The sequence below is a fragment of the Aulostomus chinensis genome, chromosome 20, assembly GCF_037954235.1.
Source record: "Aulostomus chinensis isolate RoL2024-O1b breed Wild chromosome 20, RoL_Achi_v1.0, whole genome shotgun sequence".
NCBI lineage: Eukaryota > Metazoa > Chordata > Actinopteri > Syngnathiformes > Aulostomidae > Aulostomus > Aulostomus chinensis.
In genome coordinates, this window is record NC_141339.1 from 4537078 (window position 1) to 4562514 (window position 25437).

The window sequence follows — 25437 nt, forward strand, 5'->3', positions numbered from 1 at the left end:
AGACACAGTAGGAGCTGTGGCACGCTAACCAGCTGCTAATGACTGACTGAGTGAGAGAGGACTTCATTTGTAATACATTGGTTTTGAATAGAGGAAAGTAATAATGTCAGCTCCCAGGTTGGCCTGCAAAAGTACACTTTCCCTGTGGTACTCTATTGACAAGTGTATGCGAACTTTCTGCTGTTTGAGATTAAATTACTTTGACATTGTCATTTTCATCACTGCGACTGTAACTGCCTCCCACAGCAAATGGGAGTCGCAGAGCCTGTGGGCTACAAAAGGAGCAGTGATGGGTTGGTTGTTGACAGGCGTTCCATATGTGAGCCTTTTACAATCAAATCATATTAGTAAATCTTGCGGGTCTCGCCCGACACACACAAATCAAGTGGAATTTATGTTGCCTCCTTTTTTCACACATCTAGAAACAAACAACTATCACCCTTAGAGGTATTTATTCTTTACAGCGGGATCTCACTGAACCACAGTTCACTGTTTTTTGAAGGATCTGAATGCTGATGAGCAGTAAATAGCACAGGCTGAACCCCAAACTGCTATTATTTGAACATGCCCCCTTTCCTCTAGAGGATTCATATCATCAAGCTCATTGTGAATGGGGCTGTCTGAGCTACATGCTCTTGCTACAGTGTGCAGACCTTCAGCTCAGTATATTTGGTCAGCAGCTCTTTCTTCAAGTAGTAGTTGTGTGTGTCTACCACACTTGTGGAGATCTCAATGATATTCAGTAAAAGTCTAAATGATACCTTAACTCATACATATTAAGATATGAATATTTATATTATAGTCAGAGCCATTGTGAATGGCCTGCAGCAACTGAGCAGGAAACTGCCCAACTACACTGGATATCATCATGACTTTTTAGCTTTTGGAACTAAAGAGCTCAGTGCTTTTATTCATCAAAGGTCTCACAGGCTGTGGAGTCAAGGAAGCAGTGTACTTGTAAAGTCAAAGAAAGCTGTCCAGTGGATGCACACCAACATGTACATCCTGGTCATGGATGGTAGACCAAGTCTGATAGAAACATTGCTCATTAAATAAAATGATTAGAGCACCGTGTGCAACCATCCTCACTTTAGTAGAAGGAAGCTGTCACTGCGATATTAGGCCAGCAACTCTGCAATACATTATGCAAGTCTCCCATCAGCTCACGTCAAATTTAAGGCTGTTGTACACTCACAAGGCTAATCCACTGCTGGAGCTGGGGATTTACCACAGAGCCCCCTTAGGTATGGCAGCACACTCATCCATGAAAGTGTGTTAACATGTGCTCCATAGCAGTGACAGAAGCAACATCTATCAGTGTTGGTCTTTCATCAGGAGCGGTTCTGAAAGCTTACCTCCTCTGACTCCTGTCTTGGTGAGGACTTCACTGACCCTCTTGATGTGGGAGTCTGAAATGTGAACACAATAATTGTGAATTCAATCACAGACTAATGTATGTCAAATTGTTTCCACATAATGACACCCTAAAAAGCTTCAAATGTCACTCACACTTGCAACACAGAGAGCAGACAGGATTGGAAATCAATTTAATTGCCAAAGAGGACTTCTACTTAGCTAGCTCACACACTAGCAACACACCCCGATCATTAATGATGCCCTGAGGACAATTATCAGCAATATGCTCTTTTTATCAAAAAGGCATCTGGCTGATAGTCAAGTTGCGTGAGGAAAACCTTTTCTTAAGCATTCAAACGGGATTTCTAAAATAGTTGAAAAACTAAGCTATGATTAGCACTGCAGAATATCCATAAGCTGATGTAAGGCGCAGCACGCCATGACAGAGCTGAAACAAGGTGTGTGGTCCAGGGATGGATTCATCCTTGCATCAAATTCACTGGAATTTGATTTATTATTGTTCTGTTTGTATCAATTCATGTTACATTTTACTGTACTGAGAAATTTTAAGCATCCTGGATTTATTAACTGATAAGTGTTCTTTGAAAAATGAGTCAGAACAGCAACAGCTTTTGACATATACATGCCAACATAGTTGGAAATCCTGAGCGACTGCAATCTTGGGCACTGTTTTCATGAAAAAGCAATCTTGTAATCTTAAAGCGATAAAGGCATTGTTCAGTCCACATGCCTACAAAAAGCCTTTCTGATACTTACACAAAGATTAAAAAAAAGAAAAAAAAATCATTCTCTCCCAGTCTTTTGTGTGCCACATCTAGCATATTTTGCCAGAACTGTGTTATATTTAAGTAAAGTAGAAGCATTCATGTATATAACAGCCAGAGGGATTAACCGTTCTGCTGAAGGCAGCAATTTCTGCCTTGCGCCACAAGATGCATAAGCGATGTGGGTTTTTTTTATTTGAAAAAAAAAAAAAAGACGACACAAAAGTTTGGACTCATTTTCCTCAATATGACTACATCCTTCTTGATGATGAAGGCTAGGAGGAACATGATGCGGTAATGACCCTTTCCAAACCTAAACAAATTCCCATTTATCCTCAACCCTCACCTTCTTCACCCTGTTCTTGTTTGTTCGCTTGCTTAGCAGTTTTGTTTTTTCTGCTTGTGTATTCTTATTGTAATTTTATTTATTTGGCTTTGTACTCATACTTTCTTTGTTTGATTGTCTCTCTCTTCCCAGTTTGGTTTGAATGATCTGTCTCTTGTTTTTCTCTCTGTGTAATGAATGCAGAAGTCTGTGTTTTTTCTCAATGTGGAATGAATTAGATAAACAAGACTGGCGGACAGCTGGTGAGCTGAAGGTAGGGTTTTTTGCTTGATGGAGAAGAAGTAATATAGCATCTAGAGTCGTCGGCATATAACAGTTGATCAATACTTTTATTTTATGTGTATGCATGCATTTGTTGATGCTCTGTATTTTAAAAAATACAAGCAAGGAAGGAATTAGTAAAGAACCGCTAGCTTCTTAATAAAAGCCGATCAATTTGCTCACCAAGCAAAAAGATAAATAAGATAAAAAGATAAATAAGTAGGTTGGTAAGGAGCAGTGGCAAAATGATAATGATACGGGCAGTCATCCATAAACCGTGTTTCAGGATTTTGGTGAACCCAAAACACAGTCCACAGTTCATTTAAGTGTTCAGGTGGAAACAGCGACTGAAAATTCTCCCTAAATTGACCCCAAAAGTTCAAGGGAAAAAAGGTTTTTTTTCCCTTTCAACATGAGTTTGTCACTTATGGAGGAATCATGATTCATGAAAAAAAAATTACAGACATCTTTATGATGTCTACATGAAGTACAGTGGGGTCTCAGAATTTGTTTTTTGATCCCTGAATTTTTGACACCAGTTTGAAATCAGACATAACATACGGCGTAACAAAGAGTGCATGTGCAACACCCACAATCCTTCAGCATTCAACCCAACCCCTACACAGCTGATTTTGATTCTCATTTACATGATTACATGGATCTCTCTCACCAGCAACACATGAACATAGCACTGGGATCATGAGGTAGAGCAACTGGCTGGGAATTAACAAGTACACGGTTCAAACCTCAGCTCCTCCAATCTCTGGGCTAAACACATGAGAAACTTCACATCAGGAATGATTTTCATTTTCATAATAAATCACCATGTTGACTTCAATTCACAAGTCAAACCGCTGACAATCTGCCATTGGTGATGAGGGATAAAACATGCTAATTCCTACTCAAGTGTTGTGCTGGGTGAATTTGAGACTCACGACTTCAAAGTTTAGTCCTGACTGTGATCCAGCCGGTTGTGCTGATAGACCTGACTTAAGGCCACATTGTGTAGATATGCATGTCTGGCCAGGCTCATCAATGCACAGGATATTTGATCATAGTTTTGCTTGTATTTGTGAGTGTGACATGGAAAAAATCATTTGAGAGGATGGGACAGAGAGACTCAGAATTCTGATGACCTAGTTGGCAAAATAACAACCTCCTTTTTCTTAGCAAAGAATTGTTGCGTACACAACAGTCAGCTCGCTGCTCCTCACTTTGTGCGTCTACTAATGGAAAGAGTTTCATTTAGTTGACAACAAGTAAACAAGGGTTTTAGAAGTTGTCGACTCCAGCAGTGATGTGTCATCTCTCCAATGGTTCACATCGTCCCTCCTATAAACTGTGTTGCCAGAGTCCCCAAGGCAAACTTTCATTTCACACAAATTTAAGACAATAAGGATTTCTTATCTTGCTGTATCAATTCAAAGAGCCACAATCCCTCACTTAAATTTCACTTTCATATCAAAAACTAATGCTAATGCTTTTGACAGTGTTTTTAACAGGGTTTTTAGGTATCCCACATTATTAACCAGCTCTAACCAAACAAAGATATTGGTTTTCTCATCTCACCTCTTTGTCCAAGTCTGACAGCATGATGACAAAGTTGTCAGGAAAGACGCCCTCTTTACCCCCGGTCTCCCCTCGCCACCAACCCGGCTCTCCCGTGTCCTGTAACCAAGTCTATTTCAGTCTGACGGCACATCATTTCTACATTATGCAAAACATCCCAGAGAAACACAAATAAAGCTAAAGGAGGGAGAGAGGTTAAAGGGATCTTGAAACACCAGGAGAGAGCAAAGCAACCCACAGCTAGGACATGCAAACACAGGCACTTCTCAACTGTGTCCACTTGGTGGCAGCAGCTTTTCAGGTTTGTCTTGGCAGTGTTTCATAATAAGCCTATCAGCGGGGAAAAAACAGGACTTGACAGTCATAATACCACTGCAATCTGTCAGAGGCAGCAGAGGTAATGTGGCCAGAATGTGTAACTCTAAATGTCGTACGGTTCATCTGAATGAGAGACTCCGAGCCACTTCTATGAATGAATTCAGTCTATGCAGAGAACTGAAAGACTCCAGAGAGAGAGAGTGACCAATAACTAGCTGTCATCTTTCTTACTGCTGATGGTCCCTGTGAGTTCCCAAAATAAAATGTGTTGTATTGAAAAGAAGGGCATAGACAATATTGTCTCATAGAAGGCAAATGGACCCAATTATGTCTTCCCTGAACAAATCTTTCTGATTGAAAATAAAGTCTCCTTCCTGGATCAAATTATTTTCAAACGGCAAGTAAGTTACATGTGAAAACATCGATGTGTTTTGTATCACAGTGACCCTTCATATGATCGGTTCATTTCAGCGTCCAGAAGTCTGAGGCGTTTATTACACTCTCTTTATCTAAGCATGTTTATTACAGCATTACGGCAGGACACAAGCTAACTGTGACCTTGACTGGAACGGAGCAAATGGATTCTCTGACCTTGAGGTCTGCCGCTGGGAACACTGCACTCTTATTTGGAAAAGTCATTTGCTTGGTTCTATCCAAGGTGATATCAGAAAGCTGATATCATCCTACTGAAACAGCTATTTGTCCACCGGAGACAACACAATGGCAGTCTGATGAAGAGTTAGCAACTGCTTAACCCCAATCTCACCGAAAGAGGGTTTCAGGTCCAGTTCCAGTAGATAGAATTAAAGAAATTGAACAAAATTTCAAGACATGCAGTCATGTGTTTCATTTTGTTTTAATTTTATTTCCTGGTCTGAAAACTGTAAACATAGACAACTTAGAGAGCGTAGCATCTACCCAGTCTGGCGCAGGAGGGATTCACTCATAACTATGTATCCTAAGTTGAAAAGGCTCAGGTAAGGAAGGAGGAAGCTACAGTAGGACATTCAGGAAGGAAACAGGTTGGAGTTGCCTGGTTTGTTCTTTCAGGATCAGTTCTGCTTCCGACTATCGCTGCAGCTTACCTTGCTCAGTACATGGATGATATCGCCCTCTTTTAGGGTCAACTCGTCCTCATTCGTGGCCTCAAATGCAAAGGTGACCTTACACAAGTCTTTAGCTGAGGACACAGAAAAAGTTGTTTTAATAATAGGGTCTTCGCCTGAAGTACCTTCAGGCTCAGGCCCTAAAAATCTTTCAGGGCAACAGCCCACAATACGAGATATAAAGTACATATCTACCACACAGCTTAATAACTTCAAAATAGCAAAGTAAAATAGCAGAGGTTAACTTTTAAATGAAATGAACTTCCTCATACTGAAGCACTTGACACAAGTTCACACACTCCTCATTAAGCTCATTGTCATCATAAAACTCTCCACATTCTATCGTGGGTTTTCGCATTTTGTGGGACAATGAAACAGTGAGTACGAGTTATTTCACCAACTCTGCACCAGCAAAGCATATCATGTTTACACCGCCTAACGTGACATAATCTGTACTACAACGCATGATTAGAAAGGTAGCGAGGTATCTTCAGGACTGTTACTGTACTTAAGCAGAGTATGGCAACACAGACACTGCGCTTCTCACATAATGATGCATAGCCTGCTGACCAATCATGTCTCATGGAAAATTTTATAACCATTCCTTAAGGACCATTGACCTTGGTAGACAAAATGTGGGGATTACTTAGGAGTTCCAAGGATTCTAGATTCAGACTAGACCCCTTGAAATTTCCTGATGAGCACCTCTGTGATTAATACTGATTAGCTGTGGTAACATTTGCTAGTTAGGGGAACCATACGAAGCCAGTGAGATGCCAACTAGGCCTCAGAGTGCACTACGTTTCTTCAACTGGCACATTCATAGATGCTTTTCTACGTTTACGGATTAAGACACAGATGCAGCTAACTGAATGATACTAATGCCTATTTATTCATAAATAACTGACACAACACATTAATTAAACAGCAGTCAACAGTGATTAACCTCAGATCTACACATGCTATTATAATGATCAGTTCGGGCGTTTCCATCTTGCTCAGTCAGTTTTCATCAATTTCTGGTCCATTTACTACCACCTTTTAGAATAATGTGCCGGCTCTTCAGACACAGGTTTTCACACAACAGCTGTTGAGTCCTATCATCACATGTCAAAGTATCTTTTCAATGACTATTTTACCTTTGGAGTTGCTCTCCCCGTCTGGTCTGTGTGAGTCTGTCATGTTGGGATGGGCGGGCTTTGCAGCGGATGGTAATGATGGGATTGGCTAAAATGAAGCAAAACAAACAGATGGAAATGATTTATTGAACATGAGTGGATATGTGGAGAAATCCTATCTATGAGGCAGTGTGTGTCTGGACTAAATGAAGTAGTGAATCTCATAATGTTTATCTACAGATGAATGAATGAACCTTGCTGTTGTTAATTATGAAGTTAGCAGAGGACATGCAAAGAAACATGAATTATTGACAGGAAAAAAACAGAAATGTGGAAATATGTTGTAACATTCAACCCCGCCTGCTCTCTTTCTCTAATAAATATGGAAGACCTTGAAACCTTTTACCTTCTAAAAGATCTTACACCAACAATGACATCACGGGTGAATTCAATCTTATTGCCATAGTTTGATCAATTTTTCTTTCTAAGACATCTTGTGTCCATTACAAGCAAATGTTAACACACTGACATTTTATTATTGCATTATTATCATTAGTATCAAAGAAGCTAAAGTCATATTGGCATATTGTCAGACACAGTCTTGTTCAGTGTTAAAACGAAAATGGAGCTTTGTATGTCTTCCCCTTCTATCAAACTGGTTTATAATTGAAATACAGAACCACATTTGTTGATTTTTTTAGCTTGTTGAAAATATTGGATAGGTGTTGTTTATAATTCTGATCAGTTCACTGATTTCACCTTTAAATCTAAAGGAGCCTCAACAGGGCTTTTCAGGCAGTGGAAATTACCTGACAAAGTAAAAAAAAATAAATAAAAAAAATACTTGACAGCAAATCCAACAGTTTGACTTTGATTTGATTTCGTTGTTTGTCCTTGATACCACTGCAGGGAGGGCAGTAAGTGGATTATGCGGGCTACTCAAGGCCAAATAGAGAAACTGTAAAAGGAGTGTGAGACCATGCGACATGTGGTGGCATGTGAGGAGGGAAGGAGAGGGAAGGAGTGTGTTAGTGGTGAAAGAGAAGGTGAGAGCTGTTGTGAAGAGAGAGAGGGAAAAGAGGAGACAGTTTCAGAACACTACGCGCTAGTCAGCCTATAGGATTGTATGTTAATGTTCTATTAAGCTTATTGGTGTAACCAGAAATAGAAATAGAAAGTACAAGCTTCAGTGGACTGACAGCAGTTTTCTGACGAGAAGAAAATGACAGTGTTTTCACAGCAAACAAAGTCTTCACATAAATCTAGGTATGTTCCTTAAGTGTGAACTCGTGGGCAATCAGACCTGTGAAAAAGGTAAATCAATGTCCCATTCACCACACAAATGACCTCCAAAACCATACACATCCAACAAAACACAGAGGACAGAAACAGGCCATGTGAGCACATTCGTCTAGGCAAGGGGTGTCAAACTGGTCCAGTAAAGGGCCGGTGTGGCTGCAGGTTTTCATTCCAACCAAGCAAAAGCAACACCTGATCCAACAAATGAGCTGTGTGGACACAGCTTGGTTGATTTAAGTAGATTCAGGTGTTGCTTTTGTTCAATTGGAATGAAAACCTGCAGCCACACCAGCCCTTTACTGGACCAGTTTGACAACCCTGGTCTAGGCTGCGACCATTTAATTTGAGACAGCATTTTGCACAATGACCATTTCTCATTTTTTTCATAGTGACTGAGATCAGGGATTCAGGTTCATATCTGATACATAGAAAACTGTTTTTTTCCTTTATCTTTTGTTTGTTCCTTACAAAAAAAAAAACACACAAAGGGCCGATGAGACAATATCTTGTTTTTTGTGTGAAAGCAAATTCTGAAACGCTTTCAACTCAATCACTAATGTCAAAAAACAGAAGTTATGGTTATTGTGTCTTTGTTGGGAACCACAGCACAACCATTGCACTCGTAGGTGCAAGGAAATATGTCAGTGTGCAAAGGTGACTCTTAACTGTAGATTTATCTCACACAAGACAGCTGATTAGTTCCTCTTTGCATGAAGCAAGAACCAATTCAGCCTTAAGCCTTCTTGTGTGCAATCAATCAATAGACGTTTCCTGCCATCATCTGTACCAGGAATCAAGGTCTTTGAGTCCTTCGTCAACTTTCAATGAGGTGGTGTTTTTATTGATGGGGGCCATTGTTAGGGCTTTTATTTTGACAAGCCCTCATTCAGGTCTTTTTGTTGATAACCAGAAATAATGAGTGAACCAGAAGGGACCTTTTTCATACAGACATTTATATTTGGGTTTCTAATTTTATTTGTGCATCTGTGAGCTAACTACATTGTCTGAAGTGACTGCGGTGAAATCAGTCCTGCATTCAACTTTGTGATGAAGATTGAGGATGGAACAACAAGGGCTACCATCAGTTAGCGTCAGCAGTTGTGAAAAACAAAAACAAAAATGAGCAACAAGAAAAATCAAATGCTCTCAGCCATTGAGGCTGTATATTAGGTAATATGTGAATGTTAATATGTGGTAATAAATGAATAGTTATCAGTAAATATGTTTGAAAAAATTCATCGCAGATTCTAAATGTTTTTAAAAGCAAAACAGGGCCAAGCTTTCTTAACTTCCCCTTGCAGTTAGCAAACAAAAAGACCTACTTAAGGAATTTAGTTTGGTTCCTGAATATTTGTCGTATTTATTCATTAATTCATTCATTGGCATATGACCTCAACTACACACCTACAGATGCATGTATGTCATTGGCAGTTACTGACCCGCGGAAGCATTAAAGATTCAGAAATGCTCCCCGGCTCATGGACACACGCTTTCTCTCTTGACAGCACATTTGCTCACGCAGCAGTAGAAGTCAGAAACCTTGCCGTCTCTATAGTCTCTTACGTTTCGATTTCTAAAAATCCACAAGCAGACACTGTTGCTGCATCTGCACTTGTCCTAACAATCCATGTTATTGCCCAGTATTCTCTGAGGGTTCCTTTTTTTTTTTTTCTTCTTTTAAACACAGAGGAACAAGTACAATCAAGTTATCAGAATGTTGGTCTGAAGCTTTTGGAATCCGCAGAAAAGACATATAGCCCAAAGTCGTTTTATAATGAATGTGTTGCAATACGCTTTAAAGTGAAACGGCTTTCATTTTTTGTGCAAGTTTTCTCTAAAACCCTTCCGCCCACTATCTACCTCCTATCAATCCCATCCCTCTGTATATTTGTGACTGAACATTGCAGCGGATGATGACTTTCACAGGAAATACCACCTGCCAGACTTGTTTATCTCCAATGATAAACTAATTGCGCAAATTTAAATAATAATATTGATTTTAACAATGTGAAATGTGGTAATTTCGGACGAAAACACATATTCTACATGTTACATTACAAGCAAATTCATAATTAACTCTACTGGCTATGCAACCAAATCTTAACATTACTAATCAAACAAAATGTGATGTACATGAATTAATGCTGAGAACTGACTTCAACCTTTGCACACTTCTGGAATATAGCGTATACGCAAATACTATTGAGTAGAGGATACAAGATTTCATTTTATAAAAGAACAAAAAAAAATGGAGAGATTTTTATCTCATATTTTAAAATCCTACAACACACATTACCTTTATCAGCACTCTCTGTGCAAGTAATACAAAGAATTTGCCTCACACTTACTTTCTCCTTCTTTTCTGTTTCAGGGCTGGGCAGTCGGACCTTTAATTTGACGGACCCCTCTCTGAAAATGTCTCCAAAGCCAACACCTCGGATCTTCTTAGGCTGGGCAATAACTCCATTCCCTGAGGTGGGTTGAGGCGATGTTGAGGTTGCTGTGCTTTCCATGCCACTTCCGTCTGCGGAAGCGAGGAAACACAGAAAATACACAATTTATCAACAAATATGACATCTCAGTGTGTCCTTAATTGCTACGCTTCAAGATGCCATCCTGATTTAAGTTTCAGCCAGCAGGAGGTTCAAAAGATAGATGTGTCTTTACTTTTTTTGTAGAGCTCAACAGTGACCACCCATCTTGGTTCCAGAGGTGAAAATCACATTTATTTTCTCAAGTTCAGAGTTCATTATCAGCCAAAATGTCGTAAACATCTGACTTCAACTCACCCCTAGTGGGCAGGTTGGAAATAATGGTATCTGCCCCCGCAAAAGCCTCAAGTTCATAGAATATCAACTTATTCTACATTACTCTGATTGGTGGAGCACGCTGTTACCATGGAAACGTATACTGAACCAGCCAGTGTCAGCCATTTTAAGTTTCAAGTTTTGAGTTTTTGAAGTTTCCAGTTCCCTCCATCATTGGAGAGGGTTTTGGTTGCAGAAATGATTTCCTTTATGATGAGAAATGTTGAATATTGGAATATTCTATCCTTACTGGCATCAATTATATTCATATTCATGTTGGTTTATGTACTCATTTCAGTGTAGAATTAGATAACATTTACACTTATTAAATAAAAAAAAATAATTTAATGGTACAAGACAAATGGTTGTCATTCTATTTTAATAGTTAATTAAACAACGCTGGGTCAGAAACATAATTTGCAATGCCTTGTGGGGATTAGTGCTATAAATCTGTAGATAATTATGTAAAAAATTGTGGAACTTTTTCTACCTTTCCTGTTATCTTTTTTGTTCTAAATTGGTTCCTGGTGTAAAACTCTGAAAAAAAAAATTGCTGAAACATCAGTGGAGGAATTGATTGGAAAGTGGTCGGTCACTGTAGAGCTTGATATGAACCAGTGGCGGCTGCTGGTCTTTAAAGGAGGGGAAGCTCATTTTTCCGGCCTACATCATGACAGACAGAACAGAGTCGCCAAACACAACGCTAGCTGTTTTTAACAAATACAAAGTCGCTAGGGATTGGTAAAGTCTACGGATAAGCTCAGAACAAAGGAATGAAAAACTTGGAAAATGCTCCGGTGGATGTTTATTCTTCAAGATCGCTGATTCGCTCATTTAGCTGTCAATCAAAAAAGGATTCCGCCTCAGGCAGCTCATCCAATCATCATGCAGAGGCAGAGCATCTGGGCCAGCCCACTGCCCCATAGACCCCCAGAGACGCTAAGCGTCCGATGGGTGGGACAAAGCCCAGCATTTATCCAATGACCGTCTAGGTTCGCTGCAGTGGAACAACCCACTCTATGCTTCCCCATTGGAGTCAGTAGGAGCTGAGCGTCCGACTGTGTTAAGCGCCGTGGCGCTGCGGGGATGAATGACAAAGAAGTTGCGCCGGTTACCTGTGATAAGTAGCTGATTCTGAACAAAAGATTAAGGTTTTCTAGTGCGTATTTAGTCAATGAAATGTACACACAGCAGTACATATTTCACCACTTTTTTTTTTGGTGACATTTTAGGGGAAGCTGAGCCTCCCTGGCAGTCTTGGAGCAATCGCCACTGATATGAACACAGAGTAGAAGTTTAATGCCTTAGTTAATTGCCACCCTATATCAAAGGGGTTGGTTTTGGTGATCTCCAGTTGTAGATTCCTCAATGTGCACAAACAGTGCACACAAAGGTGTCAAAGATCTGCCACTCCTCCACATACAGAACAGACTGAAGGCTTAAGCGTTATCCCTGCTGCAGGCTAAGGCTTCAGACAGTCTTGTTACGGCTTGTTTCATCTGAGCAGCAGCCACACCTGAAGGACTTCGTTGCTGCTCTTAATTTGACTGATTTAAGAGCAAAATTTCAACATATAAAAGATTAGGCTAGAGAAGCTTTGCAAAACTATGCTGATATTGCAATCAGACAGAGAATGCCAGACTGAAAGAAAGAAGAAAATAATAAAGCTGAGAGCATATTACTTTACAAGCCCAGTTCTGCTCCAGGGCCCATTCACAGACTGACATTTAACCAAAAGTATAAGGAGAGATATTTAAAACTGGAAAAACTACCGCAGTGAAAACTCTGTGCACTCATTTGTGTTTTGGTTTGCTGCCACCAAACATTTTTGACTTATTAAACACTTGATTTGAGCATTCCCTTGAGAGTTTTTTCACATTCAGCTGCACCCTGTGTGTTTGCCGTCTTACCAGTCTCATCTGCAGTGGTGTCGTTGGACTCTCCGTCCTCTTTCATGGTATCCAGCTCTTTTACAAAGTTGGAGGGAAAAAGTCCTGACTTGCTGTTAAATATGCCACTCCACCAGCCCTCTTCAACCTGCACGCACACAGGTATGTCACTGTCAATTGCTGCCTTACATGAATCTTGAAATCTTATTCCTTTAAATGTGTTTTTACAGATAAGAAAGTTAGTCATCGATATTCCCGCAAAACCACTGAACTACAATGTGTACTGTGTAAGCGCACTTCACAAACTGCAGGCTAAGTTTTACTTCAGCTTTACTGTTGGGGAAAAGAATTACTTCTTATTGTACTAATAAGGTACCCTCTAAATGACCAGACTTGTTAGCAACACAAACAACCCGTTACAGACAGTGTATATTTAGTGGTTAAACACACAACATGCTTGTAATATTACACCTATGCCTGTAAACCCTAACTCTCACTGCTGTCTAACTGAAATAATGAAAGATCAGCTGAAAATAGCATTCCTGTTTGGTTTTTCCCATCCATCACCACAGTCAAAGCCAACATTAACAATACCTCTTCAATGATGTCGATAATTTCTCCGACTTTCAGCTCCAGCTCATCTTCGTTCTGCGGCTGATAGTCAAACAACACCTTACACTGTCTCTTCTTGGGCTCTGTTGAGGGAAAAGCAGTTAGTCAACCAACCTGCTATGTGACTTTCACGTGTGTGTGACACGTCTGTTCTTCTCTAAACATAACCGTGTGTCCATGCATGTCTGTCTATCTCTTCTAAAATACCTAAGGGGGCGGTATGAGAACTGGGACAGGTGAGAGAGAGAGCAAGCAAGGTATAAATCCAGGAAGTGGGCGGGCAATCAAGACAACCCAAACAAGAAGTAACTCCGGGACCTTTCAGCAAGGTGATCCTGTCAAAGGCAGCAGACACACCCTGCTGAACAAACACAGTTGCAATCTGAAAAAAGGAGAAATGGTACTAAATTTTAACAAGGGATCATATTTCCATTGCCAAACTTAATAATCATGCATATGTTGTACAAATTAAATACAGAACTGACAAAAATGGTATTGACTGTATGTACCACAAAAAATGTACATCATAAAATTGACGGTTTTCACACCATTTACACTGGCTTATCTAATTATTTTGAATTTTACCAGAGTTGTCAAAAGTACCAAAAGAACGAAAGGGGTCATCAGCAACCTGCTGCAGCCAAAACAAGTCAAAGGTGCAAGGAGACTGAGCCACAATAATAACGTAGCTAGCTATAAAAAACAATGCATGGAAAAGTGCTAAATGGTGCACAGAGTTAAGGGGAACTACAGAGCAGAATCAGGTAATATTTTCTACAAAAGCATCACTAACATGTCTTTTCACATTGCAAACTTGTGATGAAGGACTAATGCAGGCTTGGAACACTGCCGTCCGAAATGCAGTAAATTGAAATGCACTAAAGGCAGACAAGATGTCTAACAATGACGCACTCATTATTTTAACCAGAGGATGTTTAAATCCTGCTGTTTTTCTCTGTTGTATGAACATGGTCATTGTTGTGGTAACAAGCAATCCGTAAGAACAGAAAGACGGGACTAAAACTCTGCTTATGGCTGGATCTTGAAACAAGACTGGATATGGTATGCAAAACACACACACTTTTACAACAAAAAAAACACAGTGGCTCACACACACAGGAGCTTCAGAAATAGTACATTAAGTGCCAATTGTGTTTTAACCATTTCGATGCCACATGACTTAGATGTGCAAACAATGCAATAAAAAAGTATTTTTGAAGTCCTCACATCAGGATGCTCACCCTGTGCACCGAGCAAACGATACAGGAGAATTTCTCTCATTTCTTACTCTTTGCGGTTGCAGGGGGAGGTTGAGGCTGGAAGCCACCGGTGGGGATGCCGATGGTGCTCATTCGCTGAACCAGGTCAGCCACATTTCCTGCACTTTTCTCTCTCCTCACAGGCTGAGAGGACTCCTCTTTTGGTTCAGTTTTTGTTTCCTTGATCTCTTTGGATTCCCTCTTCAATTCCTTAAAAAAAGAAAAAGGAAGGCGCAACCGCAACCACACACACACGCACGCACGCACGCACGCACACACACACAGTGCAGAGTTACACTTCTACTTCTTCTTTTGTTAATTACAGCATATTAAGCATTTATGGTCCCAAGTTTAAATTCCACTTCAAATAAACCTCATGTTTATTCTAAACAATAGCATTAACAACACTGCTTAGTTATCCTGACAAATGGGAATTGGTGATTTTTGATTGTTTCGACAGAGAAACATAGCCAAACCACGACTATTTCCACAGATATGCCTCGTAGATAGGTTAGCAATGTCTGTGGAAACAACTAATTAGATAACATCGCTTGCCAACAGTGTGGACAGAAAGAGCTCTAATTTGAGATCAATCTGATTTGACAAACAAATGAATTGTGCCTGAAGTGAACAAGGCTTACATGTAGGTCAAAAGAAATTTTAATTTATAATCAAACTATAGTCCTAAAAGAGTTTTTAGTTTGAAGAGGAGTTTGCATTTGGTTTTCAGTTGAGGAGCTGAAGAACTGAGAATGTGCATACTGGATTGCAGCCCTGCAGAGAACCCTTAACATCAGTTAGTTTCCCGCATGACTGGACCCAAAACACAGTGTAGTCATTTGAACATTAATGACAAAAGAAAACAAATCATGTGCAATCTATATCCAAGGGCTATATGCATAAATGCACATCTGATGTAGCAGAAAGAGGCTGACATACTAAAGGGGATTGTTAATACATTGGTTGGATGAAGACAACATGAGGGGAAAGTGAAATGTTTTGGCAATCTCCACTCTGCTGAGCCAAGGAGACACAAAAAAATTAACTATGGCAACGTGCGCTTGTAACAGCCCACACATGCTAAATCTAGCTGTCACTAATGATACCCATCATGTCGCGTAGCTAGGCAGCCACAGAACAGCTGCCACATTCTCCCACCCTGGGAAAGTGCCTCACAATAGCATAATGTCCATCAGATACCCCACCTACACTTAATACTGAAAGCAAGACTACAGATTACTAAGAAAATATGGTGTGTCAACACTTACATGTAAAGTAAAACCATGTATTTTTATATCCCTATATCATAAGCAGGACAAAACCAAGTCTATTCCATGAGGTAGAGAGAAGATCACATGCCAATCACAACACCAGACGTATTGACATCTACAATAACTAAAGTCTTTGGTATTTGTGGACCTCAGCGCAGCTTCCTGCACAGCAGATGTAAAATTGCACTTATTCATACCTCATTTATTTTTCAGCAAGATTCCTGCAAAGTTCATATCTACACTTCAAGACATAGTTTCTCTTAAAGTCAGGCAACATAGAGGAAAAATGTATCATTTCAAAATGTTCCATTTGAGTTAAAGTTGCAAAAGGTGAGGTTAATGAAAGTAACCTAACAGATGAGTTCATTGATTAACAACAGCCTTTAAAAAGTCTCAATCAGTCTCATTTCTGTTGACTTTGATAGCTATGAAGTACACTCCCAAACCCATCCACACACTGCCTCTCGGATGTTCTAGTGTTGTGATTGTCAACGATGGTCCTATATGCAACAAAACACTACATTAACATCATCTTCATTTACCGATCGGTGAATTGGGATGCAACAAGTCAGGCTGCTGAAGGAATTTTAGAGTGAACACTTCTTAATAACAAGGCAAACTACTGGTAAATGACTTGATGCACCCAGAGAGACAACAGCCTACCTTTCAAAAGGTCATGACAGCTCCACTATGAACAGCGCTGATGTTGTCACTTTAGACCAGCGCGACAGATACTCATATTTCACTTACAACAGGGCCACCCATTTGATGATGTCTTGAAGTTGATGGAACACTAATTAAAAAGAATGAGTTGGTCTAGTGTGACTAATGGAATTGAAGTTACTCATAATTCATTTGTTTCCCCAATTAGTTGAAATCAGAATTGAAGAGAGAGACAGCGAGTAAGGAGCGAGTACAGGACATCAGGTGAAGCCTGATGCTGTGAGATTTTTTCATTTTATCGCTCATCTCACACATCGTATGCTGGCTATGAGTGGTTTAGTGTTTTCTGTTGTGTGAATATTCTGACATCTGATTCCTCTAAGCCTGATAGCTGAGCAAGTGGGTGCTATAAAATGGTCATATGAGTGTAGGAGGAGTGTGTGTAGGTGCGGCACTGAAGTTACAAGGCAGAAATCAAGTAAATGAGACCAATAAATAGAACACGTCATTTGGTTCCTTAGCCCGTTGGCTTCTTTGGTTGCCAATTGAAGTTTCAGCCCAGATTAAATTTTCCCTTCATCATAGCCCATCGTAGAAGTGAGTAGAAATGACAGGGAATTACAGATAGAGAGGGAGAGAGGGAGAGAGAGAGAGAGAGAGAGAGAGAGAGAGATGGAGAGAGAAACCGTTTGCATTCATAGTTTATCTACGAGTGAAGACAAAATGTTGAGAGTCAGAGTCCCTTCCCTTCCCCTCATTGATTTAAAAAAAGGGGAGGTCAGCCAGTCTGCAGGAGTGTGAGTGTGTGTGTGTGTGTGTGTGTGTGTGTGTGCGCGTATTACTTTTAGCTGGACAATGACCCAATTTACCATTCACTTCCTGGTTTACACATGCTGACCATGCAATTCCACTGCAGAGGAAGTCCAGTTTTGTGTGTGTGTGTGTGTGTGTGTGTGTGTGTGTGTGTGTGTGTGTGTGTGTAAAAGCCACTTATGCAAAGATGAGAGGGAAAATAACATAAAAAGACCAATCTGAAGCAGAGGAAGATCAAGATTAAAGTTATCAACAGTTGTGCTTCAAAAAGCTGGTAGAGAGTAAAAAGAGGAGAGTGGAAGTGGGGGATGAATGAACACAGCTCATCCTGGGTCTCTCTTCACTGATGTTGTCTGCCAGGGGAGCGAGGCATAAGAGGATGTGTGAAAACGCCAGCTTGAAAAAAAAAAAAAAAAAAACATGCTCACAAATCACCTATCCACACAGACCTGGAAACAGTTCCACTCACACTTCACATAAAGATGAGGTGTTGATTAGATTGCACCAACACTGGCGGCATAAATCATGTTAATCACCTCTTCCCCCAACACACTCAGCTAACAGTAGAACTCTCTCACTATGTGCACTGGGTAGAATTGAGGGATTCTCTGTTGAGGTATTTATAAATGGAGACATTAGTTTCAATCGAATGGGTCGCTTTCTAGTGAATGAGAAAATTTAAAAAAAACAGAGTATTAATTAGAACACCAAATTCTGCATCAATATATCTCATTTATCAGGTAGATTCATGGAATTATTCACGTTGGCACCAATACCTTTATCTCAAAATAATTTTTCCCAACTACAACAACAGATTATTAGCTCCATATATCATCTCCTTAAGCCCACTGATGACTCCTCAAAATTTCCATTTTTTTTTAAAATTGCAAAACATTGTTTATAGTAACACCCGTAACAGGTGAAAACTCAGAAGTACAAACCAACAGTCCCATGGATCAGACAGCCTTTTGAAGACACGTCCACCACACAACAGTTTAGCTTAATTATGCCATGACCGTGCTGAGTTTTGTTCCTTACCATGTTTCATGTCCCCTCCTTGTTCAGCTAGAGCAACACCAACTAAAACAGGGGTAAGAACTACAACCTCTCAGGCAAGAGAACATTGTCCAGATCAAAGTTCAACAACCAGCAGGCTCCTTAGAGGATTAACTACCCAAGCTGAGAGACAGACCAGGCTTCTTAGCAGATTACCTATCTCACTATACAGGATTATGAAGCGAAGAGAAGAGAAGAGAAGAGAAGAAAAAGAAAGGAAAGGGAAGAGAACTCCAATATTTACACTAGGTTTAGGTCACATTTTATGAATATTCAAATATTCATTAAATATTTTAAAAAATATACAAATTATGTGACTATTTGTTACTTGCCTTGACATTTTGTAACTTAAAGGGTTGAAATCACCAAATGAAACAGTTTTTTTTTTCATTTTCCTCCAATTCAGCACAGCGACAGTCCGTCACCTTATGCTATTATGCTGATTTGAAAATATTCTGAATATCTTCTTGACCATTAAGATATCTTGGTCAGGACTTCCTGTTGTAAAAGGTATCTGTCACAATGTATACTGCTCATGTCTTTCCAGCAAGCATAATGTCTGTTCCCAGATGTGAATGTATTCAGGAAAAAGAAAAATGTGACGTTACCAAACATGCCAGTAACAACCCACAGTAGAGGTATAAGATGAGTGCACTGCTTTTACTCTGAAATCTGATCCATTCAGTGACACAGAAAATGTGGAATATTATTAATGAACATAAACTACACTACCTCTGCTCTCTCACCTTAACAAAGTTGTCTGGGAAGAGGCCCCTTTTCCCGTTGAGATCACCCTCCATCCAGCCATCCTCCTCTATACACCGCACGTTCTTAATGATGTCGCCCAGTCGCAGGGTCAGCTCATCATCATGGAGTGCATCGTAATCATACTCCACCACAACCTCTGCTCCAGACAGGGCCAGGGAGGAAATACACAGAGGAGAAAAAGAGGGATGGGGGGTGGGGTAAGAAAGAGAGGAAGCCAGGGAAGTGAACACACAACAGAGAGCAGACAAAGACAAGTAAAACGAAAGTGGAGGCAGAGTGGTGAAGAGATAAATTGAGGAAGTTTATGGAAAGAGACAGAGATGCAGGAATTAATAAAATAACAATGTGACATCATAAAATATCAAAATGTTCATCTCGGGGGTTAAACATGTAACCTGTTCACCAGTTCCTGTGCATTTGCATTCTAGACATAAATTAAAGTGAAAAACTGAAGAAAAGCTGGGATCGTAAAAATGACTGAGGTTCTAGTTAGATATTGTTACTAGGTCAAACTCTTAGCAAATTCATTGCCATGAAAATCAGACAAGTTACAGATAATTGTAAAACAATACAGCTTAAAAAAAATTAAATATGTTTCAATGCCTTAATAACACTTACAAAATAAAGAAGGAATGTTAAATCAGTCACAAGTGCTTATAAAGCGCTAATCCTGTGTGTAGTTTCTGTGATAAGACCCACAATGTGCCTAACAGCCTGTAGGCCAAATTACAGAACCCAAGCAGTGGACGGACTCCGACAAAAATATCCCACAGTGCAATGTAGCAGAGATGAATTGAGAGCAAAAACATAACAGACAACGGTGGGCAGTAACCAAGGCAACTCTGACATAAAGTAAATTTTGGTGTAAGTATAGGATATGATTTGACCACTAGGGCTTATCAATCCATTCACCCATCCATCCATTTTCTTCCGCTTATCCTGTTAAGGGTCGCGGGGGGGCTGGAACCTAGCCCAGCCGCTTTCAGGCGAGAGGCGGGGTTCACCCTGGACAGGTTGCCAGTCCATCGCAGGGCCACCACATATAGACAGACAACCATTCACACTCACAGTCACGCCTACGGACAATTTAGAGTCTGGATTAACCTGGTCCCCTCTTGATGTCTTTGGACTGTGGGAGGAAGCTAGAGTACCTGGAGAGAACCCAGGCACAGGGAGAACATGCAGACTCCACACAGAAAGATCCTGAGCCGGGACTCGAACCCGGAACCTTCATGCTGTGAGGTGACAGTGCTAACCACTGCACCCCCGTGCCACCCCCACTAGGCTTAATACATTTCCAAATGTCTCTCCAGCTGGCTGCTGGGTATTGGAAATGACAATTACACTGAACAGTATGTCACAAAAGATACATATACACTAAGGTTGGGCAATCCGCTCTGATCCTGTTTAATGGACATCGTGATCCAAGATGGTGGACAGAGAAGTTGCGTTAGTAGCAAAGAAAAACCTAGAGTCTCCTATTTGGGATTATTTTGGGATTTACCCCAACACCAAAATTAAGCCTATGGACACTGCACAGAGTATCGGCAAGCCATGCAGAAGATGTGTGCTAGATGAAGACATGCAGACTTCTAACTTATTTGCAGACTCACCATCCCTCCAAGCTGCTAAACTGCATCAGTCTAGCACCACTGATGCACGTCAACAGTACATGTCAATGGCAACTTTTGCAAAAGGTGTAAAATGCAAGCATGGCAGCATGAGATGGGTTTGAATGAACAATGGCTGTTGCAAGACATTCTAAGGAGTTCATTGAAAAACTGAGGAACAAGGTGTCAACGATGGTAAAGACACAGTGGTCAGTAGGTTAACTGGGGCATAATTAGGGATTATCAGAATTCATATGTTACACTGGGCTTGGACAAAAAGGGGGTACATGTCACTCAACTACAAACAACATCTCCAAAAGCATTGTATGGGTGCAAACTAGGACTGGGCAATATGGACTAAAAATAAAATCTCATATTTTTTCACAAAAAAATCAATTCACGATTTTTAAGAAAACATGAAGTACGAAGGACAGACAGAACTCAAAACAAGTTCTGCTTTTATTTTATCAAAATCGTAACGAAAGGAGTTTGTTGGTTGTAGTGGTCTTGCTCCCCTCACAAAGAGTGGCATTTCTCCCACTCGGCTGGATGCCTCTGTTTTAGATGCTGAAATAAGTACGTCGTGCTGCTGCCTTTTGTTGCAATGGGCTTCAGACTGGGCTTCTGAAACTTCGTTCAGAAAATCTGCATCGTTTATTGCTGCTTATTAGTTACACTGTGTACCGATTCAAATATCTGCTTTATTTTCATGGAAAATACCAATTCATGTAAATGACCATTAGTAACACGAGAAAGCTCAACATACCTAAAACTTGTTGCCCTGGATCTCTCACACCCTAATTGACCCTAATTGAAGCTGCAAGAAGCAATGTGTGTGTGTGTGTGTGTGTGTGTGTGTGTGTGTGTGTGTGTGTGTGTGTGTGTGTAGCCAGTGGACTATATATCATGTTGTACATCACGTGAAGACAATGTTGTCATTTTGGTGCAAATCAAACAATATGTGTTACATCAGGCTCACGTTGTGTAACCACCAAGTGGCATTATAACTTAAATTCAACCTGTAGATGGCGTCAAACTGGGACTCTGAAACATGTGAAGTTTGCTTTATTAAACAATTATTTTAAACCTTCACATTAACAAAGCAAGGAATCTGTTCTTTCTTCATGATGTTCAGGACTCCGTTAGAGAGCAGGAATAGAACAGAGATGACACCAGTCAGAGGAAAATGCCCAATATGAAACAAGTACTCAGCGAAAAAAACAGCATGTTCAACAGCCGAGCTACAGTGACTCCCCAGGAGGTGATCTGGTACATTGTTGAACGAAGGTCACCTGCATTTAGGAAGAGACCAGAGCCCAGCCTAAATTTAGATACTGAAGGAAAACAGAGCAAATACCTGTTTGTGTCATATGCACTGAGACTGTGACAACTACAAGCATACATGTGAAAAGAAGACAATATAAGAGTCTGATGTGATGGATCCAGGCCATGGACAAGTGAAGCTGAAACAAATCCCTGACTTTTATAAATGGGATAAAGCTTGTGACATACAAGAATGAGGACAAACTCACAAATCTGTTTTGTGTCATTAATTATTTTCTATGTTTTTCTACATTCTACCATTTCAGACTTTTTGTTCTTATTTTCAATTCCCTTAAGATTAAGTGATCATCACTTTCTTTACCGAAGAAAATGATCATGACTTTCATAAAGCTCAATCATAAATTCTAATCGTCGTCGTCCTCCGCTTTATCCAGTGGGTCCAGGTCACGGGGGCAGCAGCCTCAGCAAGGAAGCCCAGACTGCCCTCTCCCCAGCCACTTCCACCAGCTCTTCCAGGGGAATCCTGAGGCGTTCACAGGCCAGTTGAGAGACATAATCCCTCCAGCGTGTCCTGGGTCGGCCTCAAGGCCTCCTCCTGGTTGGGCATGCCTGGAACACCTCCTGAGGGAGGCGTCCAGGAGGCATCCTAACCAGATGCCCGAACCACCTCAACTGACTCCTCTACATGGAGGAGCAGCTGCTCTACTCTGAGTCCCTCCCGAATGACTGAGCTTCTCACCCTATCTCTAAGGGAGAGCCCAGCCACCCTGAGGGGGAAACTCATTTTGGCCGCTTATATTCGCAATCTCGCCTTCTGGCTAAGCTTCCTCTTCACCACAACGGACTGGTTTTAGCGCCGCATCATAGCGGATGCCGCCCCAATCCGCCTGTCAATCTCCCGCTCCATCCTACCCTCACTCGTGAACAAGACCCCGAGATACTTAAACTCCTCCACCTGAAGTAGGACCTCCCCTCCGACCTGGAGGGGGCAAACCACCCTTTTCTGGCTGAGGACCACGGCCCCAGACTTGGAGGTGCTGATTCTCATCCCAGCCGCTTCACATTCGGCTGCGAACTGTTAATAAATTCTAATCCTTGCATTAAAATATGAAGCAGATAACAGTTTGATGATTTTGTGATAATGCTCCATCATGTTTTAAAATCATTACACAGTGACGATTAAACTGATGTTTGGAGAAAATAAAATCCAATCAAAATATCTTTTAGAAATATCAAAATTTGATTTTTTTCCAAAATTGTTCAGAGCTAAGTATTTACTGGAGGTAGAGTGAGGTGTGTTAGACCTCATAAGTACTGTATATGAATTGACACTTCAATACAAGTAAAATAAGAGGGTTCATTTGATAAAAAATACTTCCACAATACTTTTTCCTCATCTTCTTTTGTGCAATTAGCAAATCAGCTTTTCTGCAGATCAGTGTTGTTTTCGTCATGCTGGACGAAAACGAAAATGACGACTAAGACGAACGTCACCATAGCCCTGTAAAGACTAAAATGTGACGAAATTGTATACATTTTCGTCTGACGAGAACGAGACGGGACTAAATTGTTGGACGATGGACGATTAAAGTTTCAAAACATGCGAGTTTTTTCCGCCAAGTATAACATGCGTGCAATGTCAATCAAGAGCTCAAACATCAGAACGGAGCCAGCTGTAGCTGTTGGTCCAAATAGTCACGCCCCCATCATCAGTACACATGCACTAAAAGCCTCTCGCTTGCATGCACACACAGAGACAAGTCTGGGCCTGTCTGCAGCGGACGAGACACACACCACGGCAGCAGCAGCGGTGTCGGGTGGTCATAAAAAGAGGGATGATTAAAGCATAGATTTAGTCAATGTGAGGCTCGCCCTGTGATGCATTTTCTTTTTTGTATTAAGCCTAAAGTTCTGTGGTGGTGGTGGTGGTGGTGGTTACACCTCCCCCCATGGTGCAGAGACCGCTTCCTAGTCTGCTACATGCTAAAGCTAGAATGAATGGGGCTGCCAGGTGCCCCGCTAATGTTGGCTCGTTTAAACCAGCCCTTCTATTAATTTAGCATGTTATGAATAAAACCCCTGTCCATTTGTGGACAGGTGGCAAGTGAAATGCTTTGACCCACGTTTGTGGGACTGGGAAACACGGTAGTCTTCAGACCTGTTGCTGTTCCTTATCGTAAGCAACACACGTGGATGCTTTAACCAATAATAGCAGCTAAAGCCAATATGTAGGACATATGGTCATTCATATGGAAGTCAAGTGTGCTTTTATTTTTTTGTTTAATCATATTTTATTGTGATACAATACTCATATTGTGTGCCAGTGTGTTGTCTGCATCTGCAACAAAATAATAAAAGTAAAAGGTAGAGAAAGAAAAAGAGGGGAAAAAACTCACCTTTGAAAGTTAGATCAGTTTCAGTGTGCTTCATTCCAATACCTGTATTGGCCTATTAAGTACATACACATATTTCTTTTATTTATAGGTATCTTTGATATTTGACGAAAACCTTTGAGTTTTCGTCGACTAAAACTATCAAGGATAGAAATGACTAAAATGTGACTAAAACTAAGAAGCATTTAGTCCAAAAGACTAAAACTGAAACTAAATCTAAAATGCCTGCCAAAAACAACACTGCTGCAGATTACCACCACTAACTGGGCTGAAACATCTGCAGGACAGTGTGCTGCAGGCCACTTCATTGTTATTGTTTGTCTGTGCATGGGCCACATCTAATAAACCAATGATTTATAATCCCTACATGGGAACAGCCACACAACAAAATCTGAATTAAAGCTCAAATCAGAATTGAGCATTTGGGCTTGCAGTGTGAACGTAACTTGGATTTCAGCACCACTCCACACAGAACCACTGCTGTGTCACATGGCAGCGTGCTGTTCATTTCTGAATGACTATGAGATGACCTCCTGACACCGGCACATCTGAGCTACACTGTCTGAGTCAGTGTTGTGTTGGGGTCAGGAGACAGGACTGTTTAGATCACAATAATGTAAGACTGGTGTTTGAGGTTGCAGCGAGCCAAGCAAGCTAAAAATCAAGATATTAGTGCTACGTTCATCCTTCTTAACAGTTTTGACTAGTACTACACACTCGCACACAAACACACTGTGTGTTATCTGTTGAAAAATGCTTCCGCTGTGATTGCATGTGTTCAAGGATGCAAGAACTGCATGTGTGCACTGAGCTTGGACCAACACCACAGGAGCCTATACTTCACTTATATAGAT

At 40.7% G+C, this 25437-nt stretch overlaps 1 protein-coding gene across 3 annotated transcripts in view; it reads right to left on the reverse strand.

Moving 5' to 3' along the window:
* cd2ap (CD2-associated protein) overlaps positions 1–25437 on the reverse strand; it is a 51418-nt gene that overhangs the window by 16863 nt on the left and 9118 nt on the right. For 2 of the 3 annotated variants that reach the window (XM_086189258.1, XM_086189259.1), the window contains exons 2-10: positions 19275–19432; positions 14755–14935; positions 13449–13549; positions 12876–13002; positions 10507–10682; positions 6881–6968; positions 5721–5815; positions 4318–4416; positions 1356–1409 (exon numbers count right to left, since the gene is read on the reverse strand). In XM_086189258.1, coding sequence (XP_086045384.1) covers positions 1356–1409; positions 4318–4416; positions 5721–5815; positions 6881–6968; positions 10507–10682; positions 12876–13002; positions 13449–13549; positions 14755–14935; positions 19275–19432 — 1079 coding nt within the window. The remainder of the gene's footprint in view (positions 1–1355; positions 1410–4317; positions 4417–5720; positions 5816–6880; positions 6969–10506; positions 10683–12875; positions 13003–13448; positions 13550–14754; positions 14936–19274; positions 19433–25437) is intronic. The other variant, XM_086189261.1, reaches the window with a different exon arrangement.